At 34.1% G+C, this 9,256-nt stretch overlaps 2 protein-coding genes across 2 annotated transcripts; both read right to left on the bottom strand.

Moving 5' to 3' along the window:
- Window positions 1–1,590: 1,590 nt before the first annotated feature.
- LOC127106136 (protein PHOTOSYSTEM I ASSEMBLY 2, chloroplastic) lies at window positions 1,591–2,728 on the bottom strand. Its single transcript, XM_051043425.1, has 4 exons — window positions 2,449–2,728; window positions 2,297–2,356; window positions 2,164–2,210; window positions 1,591–1,979 (listed from the first exon to the last, which is right to left on the bottom strand). The coding sequence occupies exons 1-4, from the start codon at window positions 2,599–2,601 to the stop codon at window positions 1,892–1,894; spliced, it is 348 nt and encodes a 115-aa protein (XP_050899382.1). The 5' UTR covers window positions 2,602–2,728; the 3' UTR covers window positions 1,591–1,891.
- Window positions 2,729–7,167: 4,439 nt separating this feature from the next.
- LOC127104615 (uncharacterized) lies at window positions 7,168–8,475 on the bottom strand (the record flags this gene model as incomplete). The annotated part of the gene is made up of 4 exons (XM_051041794.1): window positions 7,168–7,447; window positions 7,594–7,733; window positions 8,187–8,324; window positions 8,425–8,475. Coding segments are annotated over 4 exons (465 nt in total), but the record flags the coding sequence as incomplete, so codon positions are not given.
- Between the last annotated feature and the right edge of the window lie 781 nt (window positions 8,476–9,256).

Raw genomic sequence — 9,256 nt, 5'->3', positions numbered from 1 at the left:
ATCAACTTGTCGTTTTCAACATGTGCGACCATCTTTCAATAATACATTCAGATATGGCTCTTGGGGAAATAGTGACCCTTATATTTGTCAAATTCAAGGTTTTTAACTTTGCATGGATCACTAGACCATGCACTAAGCACATTTATTTGGCGGCGGCACCAAAGACCTGATCCCTTTCGATGGCTCTCAACATCTTCTCGAGCACCATGTAGCTCTCTTTCATGCCCTTGATTTCCTCATGCTTTTCATCCTCTCCATATGAAGAATCATCAACGTGGTACACATAACGAGGGCCATCAAGTTGTTGTTATACCCCTGCATAGCGAGAATCATAATATATTTAATTAACAAAGTACCACATACTAAATAATTAAATAAAAATACAAAAAATTTGATTAAATAGATTAATCAAATTTCAGGGTGTTACACCATTAAGTTGTTAGTCAAGTGTGTGAGTCTTTTCTTCAGATCAAGAATTGATTCTCGGGGTTGCATCCTAAACATTTCGTATTCTTTAGATAAGGTGTTCATTTTTTATCTTTTCACTTCCACGGTTTCTTCATGAGTGACTTCTAACGTATCTCATATTTCTTTCGTTGTTTTGCATTGAGAAATACGAAAGAACTCATCCATTCCAGTTGAGAATGAAGCATGTTCTTCGTCTTCTCGTCATAGAGAATTTTTTTCTTATCATCTTCATCCAAGCACTTTTGATCTTGTATGTACCAACGCCATTGACCACATTTGTGGGAATGAACAAACCATTTTCTACAACATCCCAAATATTATCGCCTTGTGCCTCAAGATATGCTCTCATGTGGATCTTCCAAAAATCATAAGACTCGGCACAAAACAACTGAGGCTTATTGTTACTACCGCAATCTCTAAAAATTAGATTTGTGGAAGCCATCTTCTGAATTTTAGGAACAAGTTACCTATATAACCTGCTATAATGCTAAATGTTAGTATTTTTTGTGCACAACCTTAGAAGGGGGTGGATTAGATTTAATGGTTTTTTTTGTAGAGATTTAAAGAACTTTTATGGTTTATTGAAATTTTTCAAAATTATGAACATATGAATGAATAAGAAACATAAAACTAAAGTGAAAAAAAAGTAAATAACACAAGGAGTTATACTAGTTCCCCTTTTCAATCAAGAGTGCATCTAGACCCCTTACATCCCATAAAATATTTCACTATTGTCAGATTTTTGTACAAGTCTATTTCTCTTACAATAACAATAACAATAACAATAACAATAACAAAGAAGCACACTATTTCCTTGATTTCTTAACACCAACAATTATGGTGGAATTTGAATCATCCTGATTCAAATGACCTTTCCAACAAATAGAAAAACAAGTTTTTATATTTACAACAACTTGTAATAAGTACAACACTTTCTTACCGATAAAGAATCATCATACACTTGGTAAAAAATACAATAATTTGTATGAAAAATATTGTAAAGAAACTTTGTAGCAACTTTGATCAACTTTTAATTTTTGCTGATTTTCTTATAATATGAAAACCCAATCTTCTCCTTCAATAAACAAATCAATAGAATTTAAACATTTAAATACACAAATATTTCTCTAAACTTTTTCACATTGAAATGCAGGAAAAAAAATTATATCTACTGTCAAAATACATTAGTGTATATATATGAGTAAGGCTCAAATATTAATGAGGCACATGCCTTCACACTTTCATCAATAGTTTCGTCCCTCATTATATTTACAACTTTTGTTAACATGAATGAACTTCAAGTAAATAAACCCACACCAAACACTTCAGTTGCTTTAATCTCTTTTTCTCCTTTTGCATGTAATTTTACACTATCTCCAAATTCTCCACACTGGTAAGAAAATTGATTATTTTTAAAGTTTCTTTATCTTTCTCCTCTTTGTTCTGGTGTCAACCCTCCCTTTCCACAGTTAGGGCAACCGATTAGCCCAAACCCTTGGCACCCAAAGCACCTATATACCGTACACATTAGAAAGGTGTTAAATATATTTTTAATAAAAACTATTCGTTACAGTTAAAACCATCACCACAATTATACCAACCGAAATCACGAAAGTCTTTCTTCAACTGCAACACACGGACAATTATTTAAACTTTGAATGATATACATATGGGAGAAAGAACTTAAGAACTTACTTCCACCGTTCAAATATATTTCCATTCTTTTTATTCTTTCCTGTTCCCTGTTAATATAAGATAATTTTATAAAAGATGCATAAAACATTAAATTACAATTATGCTACGTAACATGTTTAGAGAATAGCAGCACCTTGCATCCTGGACATTGAATAGCACCTTTGCCTTCACAATTCTTACAACTTTTGAATATCTACACAATAATATAATAGCATTGAAACATGAAAATCAACCATAAGCACCAAAATAACATGGTATATCATAATATCAGGAAATAGTACAAACCGAATTGAGTGATAATCCTCCTCCAGATTTTGAAGCAGAAGCTATGACTGTGGTTCTCTTCAGTGTGAGTGGTTGGAGTGGAGCTTGAAGATTAATAGGACTGGACAGTGGAGCTACCAAACCGTTGCAGCAACAAACAGAGATGAAGGACATTTTGGTTCTGCGATGGTTGGTGTGGGTATCTTTGCAAGCAAAAATGAATGAATGGATAATAAGATATGTTTCATGTCATGTGTGGTTCTTGTTTTTTTTATATTTTTTTTCTTTTTGATAAGCACCTAGTTTATTTATTTAATTGTTTTGATTCATAAAGATATTTTATTATTAATTACTCTAATTTAATTCTTTATTTGAAAACACAATTCGTTTTATTTGGATAGTTCGAATTATAAAAATTAGGTTTAATATAGTATCTTAATTTCAAGATTTACTTTGATCATTTAACTTACAAAATATATTAATTTTTTAATTCTTCAAAATATATTATATTAATATTTTATATTTAATTAGTAGTGAAAAAACTGAAAAACTGATTATTAAATCGTCATATATAAGATATAAAAGATTAATATAATACATTTTAAAGAGTTAAAAGAGTTAAAGAATTAATATAAACATTTAGATACGAGACTAAAAAAATATTAAACATAAAAATTATTGAATTTTATTTTTTAAAGTTATATTACTACAAAATTATACATGATACAAAGTATTATATAATTTTGTTTCTTAGACCAAAGAATATATATTAATAAAAAGTAGGGGTATAAAGGAGGGAAATAAAGTGAAATATTTTAAGGACAGCTTTTCGTCATTCATAAGTCGACTTTCGGTGCAGACCATTGGAGCACCAATCATTGTTGTTGATCACTAAGTCGCCCCTATGCGGTTTCTATGCATTTTCTCTAATGCTTTTCTGTGTCATATGATTTTTAAGAGTCTTAAAATATATTTTTCTCTTCATCAATTAAGATTTGGGTTTAACATATTTTTAATCCCTCTAAATATAGTCAATTTCATGTTTAGTCCCTTAAAAATTTCCTTTAAAAAATGATCCTTTAAATATTTTTCATCCACATCTTTGGTCCCTAACGTCAAATCCCACATACGAAGTATGACATGTTGACCTAAATATTTTCCATCCACATTTTTGATCACTAACATCAAGTCCCACTTACGAAGTATGACATGTTGACCGTACACGTGGAATTAATTTTTTAATATGTTCTTGAATCACTACAACAAACAAGACCTTAGACAGCGCTTTTTTTAGCCTTAGACAGCGCTTTAAAGCGCTGTCTAAACCTCCGCTGCTAAAGGTTTAGACAGCGCTTTTTTAAATCTTAAAAGCGCTGTCTAAGCCCCCCCCTTAGACAGCGCTTTGGCCAAAAGCGCTTTATAAGACCCTCTTATTTTAAATTTTTTAGGTATACCTTAGACAGCGCTTTTGAAAAGCGCTGTCTAAGCCCCACCCCCTTAGACAGCGCTTTGGCCAAAAGCGCTTTCTAAGACCCTCCTATTTTAATTTTTTTAGGTATACCTTAGACAGCGCTTTTCAAAAAGCGCTGTCTAAGCCCCCCCTTAGACAGCGCTTTTTCCTAAAGCACTTTCTAATCCCCCCTTAGACAGCGCTTTTTACAAAAGCGCTGTCTAAGGTATACGAAAATTTTTGAAGCTTTTGTTTTAAACCACATTTTTTCCAGGTTTATAAACCAGAATTTCTACCTGTTTTCAACCAGATTTTGACAGACAATTATCACATTTTATATATGCCATTTTGGCCTTTTTTCTACCAATTTTTTGCTAACAAATATATATATATATATATATACCAATTCAAACCAATTTTGCCTTAAATGTATCAAAATATATACAAATTTATGTACACATTTACAAGTCATAACATATACTACAAATGTACACATTAATTACACAAATTTATGAACAAACATTGAGCTTTATCATGATAGTATGGTGACGACAAATACAGCTGACAATATATCAACATTTACATATCCAACCCAGCTACAAATTCAAAAATAACACTACAGTTCACTTATCAGAGCAATAAAGTTCATCCTATTTCAATACCAGCCGCGACGCAACGCGCTATGGCCGTTACGAAGCCCCTTGAATTGCAGCTGCAGGTTGTTGCATCGCTATATCCTGATTCTGTCTAGCAGCATATCCATGGCCTCCGTATCCGTGACCACCGTAACCTTGCCCGCCATAATGGTTTCCATTCGAATCATTATTCCTCCACTGTCAGATTCCAACAAATTAAATTAGAGAACTATTTCAATTCATAATAGAAAATAAATAACAAACTATCAGTAACGGCGGAATACATAGATGCATTGATCATGCCTGTAATGCTTATAATAAAAAAGGCCGATTACGAATAAATTGAGTTCGTAGAAGAAGAAAATATAACTCACATGCTTATTTCCCGGACTGCGACCCCAAGAAAGACGCACAGTCTACTTCCCGATCACTGTTCCATTCAATCCCTGAATAGCTTCCTCAGCATTCTTTCTGTTACAGAAAGAGCAGAAGGCATTAAAACGTGGCGTATATAGCAAGCGAGGCGAAAATAAGACACTACTGATGATATTGGCAATGCCACAAGTGTTACCTGTCAGCAAGTTGAACAAAGCCACATCCTTTACCGATTGGAATTTTCACGGAAACCACGTTCCATGTGCAGAAAACATAAACCTATTTGTTATAAGGTAGCATACAAAGTCATTGGCATGTTAATGTCATTATTGGACAAGGAAGGTAGCATATAAAGTAACTTACGTATCTCCTGTTATTGCTGCTTTGTGAGCATCACTTCCCTTGCCTCCAAGAGCTCCAGTCTCTATGTACTTCTTTGCATTATCCCAGGCACCACCAGATGTGTTCAGGAAAAGTGCCATAAGAATACCAGACACTGTTGCAAACATCAGAAAAGAAGCAACAACTTTAGCTCCGAGTAAGGGTTGCCCTGTATAGTAGCCCAAAATTCGGAATAGAAAACCTGCAAATGATAAAGTACATATACAATTAACATATCACCAATCAGGTCATAGAAAAGTGAAAAATAACATAGAAAGTGGTCTTCCAGTCGCCAATCAGGTCACCAATCGCCACACTGATGACAAGGACTGGAAGACCAGTAGATTCCAGCCCCAAACTGACCCCAGCAATTATGTTAGTCCCATGGCCAGTAGAGCTAGAAAGGGCTAATGTGCGTACAGGCTCATGCTTGTAGTCGGTATAATACTTGGTGATCCAGACAAAAATGTATGCTGTAATAATACCAATCAACCCGCACAAAGCAAAGTTGAACCATGCTGAAGGTGCTTGCTCAACATAAAGTAACCACCGGGTAGACTGTAGAGCAATTAAATTTAAACGGTAAGAGTGATAGAACACAGCATGCTTGGCCAATTCACACAACTTAGAAAAGCCATATTATTATATCACAAATGAAGATTAACTATTACCAGACCAAATGCCAGAACAACTAAAACTATTGTAACAGAATATCCTTTCTGAAGAATTGCCATAGGATCTTCCATAGGAGCCATTACTCCAGATTCACGTGTACCCTGAATAGAAAATATTCCCACCGATGAAACTATCAGATCAAATGAATGAACAACAAGAGGAAACAAGATGAAGCCAGATGGATATGAATCAAAAGAGAAAACATCAGATTAGTTGAGCAGCATACAACTCAGTGAATCAAAAAGAAATGAAGAGACAAGATAGAGTAACTAGGCACTTGCCTTCGATTTTACACCTTTGTGCCATTGTTCCCCCAAGTATCATGGCACTGATTATTTCAGCTGCAATACTTTCAAAAAGATCAGCACCTCTGGCAGCACAATCTCCCACATTGTCTCCAATCAGTAAAGGATGTGGCTTTGTTCAACTTGCTGACAATTCTAATCGGTAAAGGATGTGGCTTTGTTCAACTTGCTGACAGGATGTGGCTTTGTTCATCGCTGATTTCAGAATCAAGCCCTCCAACAAATATCTGCAACATATTTTCATTACTGAGATATCAAAAAATGTAGATATGAAGATACCGAGAACTACAAAAGCAGACTCACAGTTGTGTTGTTAGAATCCCCTTCAGATTGGGAGCCTTGGGCCACAGCACCATTAGCAGAGTGACCACCGCCAGCCAACACTACAGCTAGTTAAGATAGAAAAAAGTAAGCTATTTTAATTTCTAATTTGAAGCACAATACGTGCTTTTACTACGTTCCAGCGGTAACTCTCGTGTTATAAACGTAAAAAAGGAATTTGGAAATATATACAATAAACAAAGTTGACATTTAGATACCGAACGGTATATATATCATGAAATGGGCAAGGAGCAGAAACAAAGTTGTGTGAATTTGAAAATTCTGCGATAAGCAATTGTTAAATATGCAAAAGAAGTTGTCCATTAATGCGTATATATTTAAGCATCAACAAGTTACTTACAATTTAATTATCATACATGTAAATATTCAAACTTTAACCAACATTAAAAAAAAAACCACAAGTTGTTCTTTGGCTCAAGTACACTTCAAATAAACAATCATAAGAATAGCAGTGTTATTTGGTTTAATCTATCAATGACAATTCTCTTCCAAAGCAATAATTTCTACAGATATTGAGAAACAACCACAAGTTGAAAATATTTTATACTGGTCTTACATTTCAACTAAATCATAAAACTCAAACTAAATTTGAAAATTTTGGAATTTATTTAGGAGCCAACCATGTCTTAAGAGGATTTACAGTAAGGAATATTAGATTATTAGTCCTTCAAGCTTCTATACTTTGTAAAAGTGAATGATTTCACACTGAAGAAAACTATATTTATACATGTCTATCGTCAAATGCAACTTTACAATTACACATACCCCTGTTACGACGAGCCGTTGCATTATCTGATTTGGAAGACCCTGTTTGTTTAGAACTCTCAAGCCAATTCCACCATCTAATGATACATTCACTGCCAATTATAAACAGAAATTGGAAGGGAAAATTAGATATTGAAAATGTAATGTTAAACCAAGAAAAAATTAACGACACAAAGGTCGTAAAAAAATCTAACATAATGAAAATAGAATAGAAGGATAAAATCAATAGGCACCCTACCTGTGAAAACAGTGAAAGCAAGACATTAACTTCATAAAAGGCAAGGTTTCACTTTGGTGTTCTTCTGTCACCAATGGGAATAAGCACAATGGACAATCACCATCAGGATGATTCATATCTGAGAGTTTCTCTACAGCTTCCTTCAAATACATTCCAATAACCAATTATCAATCATTATTGCACAAAAAAACATTATTTGACGAGCTATATTCATTTTTCAGGTTCCACGACTTCAATCCCTATCCAAAGTTTTAGTCAAAACTATACAGCAAAAGATTACGTATCACAACAGAAACATAAAAGCAGGAAGATGCAAAAGTGACCATAAATAAATGAGTCTGCAGTCTCGCAAGATTAAGCAGTTTTCAATGGTTGATATTCTTCATTTAAGTTTTTTATAAATTCCTAAAGTAACCATAAATTTACCTAATAAACTCAGATACGTCAATCCAAACAGACTCTAATCCTGAGTATAGAATATAAGATTATCTACAAACAGTAACATAGAGATATGAAGTAAAATTATGAATAATACTATTCTATAAAAAAAAATGCACCTCCATCATAAATAAAACAATAAGTTGATTGATTACCTCACAAAGAGCTACGAGCATTAATCCAGGGGAAAGCTCGTTGGCTTTAGTTTGAATATGATTCAATAAATGCTTTTGTCTATGTTGATCCAAACCCTTGCAATCCACAATAGCAACAGAAGGAGGTTCTTTTGGATACTAAAAAAAACACATAAGCTTTTGTTGCTTCTACTGATTTATAAACAGATAATTGAATTCAACAATCATAGTATAATAACCTTAATCTACTGAAACATACCTGTGGAGTTGCATGTACCTCAAGAACAATTTCTACAAACTGCAAAGAAATTTATTTTAAAAAATGGGGATTAATTAATGAATAATTGAATTAGAATTATGAAAAGTTAAAAAAAAATGAAATTAGGGGTTTGAAGAAAAATTGGGAACCTGGTGAGAAGAAACATCAGCGATTCTGGGTTTGAGGGATAAATGGAAGTGAGGAGGAATGGAATTGAGAATGGTACAATCGTTTTCATAAACGGATTTCATGGCTTCAACTTCTTCAGCTATCACTTGTTCATCTTCTTCTTCGCCGTCCATTGTTAGCAGAGAACATCAAAGAGGATTTTGCAGAGATACGCTTTTGAACACAAGGGCACCAATTCGAAACCCTAAGCTGGGAGATAAATAGAGAGAGCAAATCAGTAAGAGAGGAGGAATCAACAACAGAAAATCGGAGGCGGAAAATCTCAAACAAAACCCTAAAATCCCAAAATCGATTACCTGGATTGGGAGGCCAGCTTCTTCACGCCTTTCACCACCGCCGTGACACTTTGTAAGAGCTTCTCCTTTTTTCCTTTTATCCTTTTCACTTGCTTGTTAATGGAGATATCGTGAGAGTTGAGAGAGAGTGATTCTTTGAGTTTGAGAGCGTGAGAGGGTTCGTTGATGAGCGACTTTGAGGTAGAAAGTACGCGAGAGAGAGGTCTGAGAGGCGGTGTTTGAGCGGTTTTGTGAGAGAGACGAGGGTTCATTGAAAAACCCAAGAGTTTCCAAAAGCGCTTTCTAAACCTCCCTTAGACAGCGCTTTTGGTTTTAATTTTTTTTTTAATTTAAAGACTTTAGACAGC

This window comes from Lathyrus oleraceus, chromosome 7 (assembly GCF_024323335.1).
Source record: "Lathyrus oleraceus cultivar Zhongwan6 chromosome 7, CAAS_Psat_ZW6_1.0, whole genome shotgun sequence".
Classification (NCBI taxonomy): Eukaryota; Viridiplantae; Streptophyta; class Magnoliopsida; order Fabales; family Fabaceae; genus Lathyrus; species Lathyrus oleraceus.
Note: the sequence above shows the minus strand (reverse complement) of the source record. Positions and strands in the feature narration are given on the sequence as shown.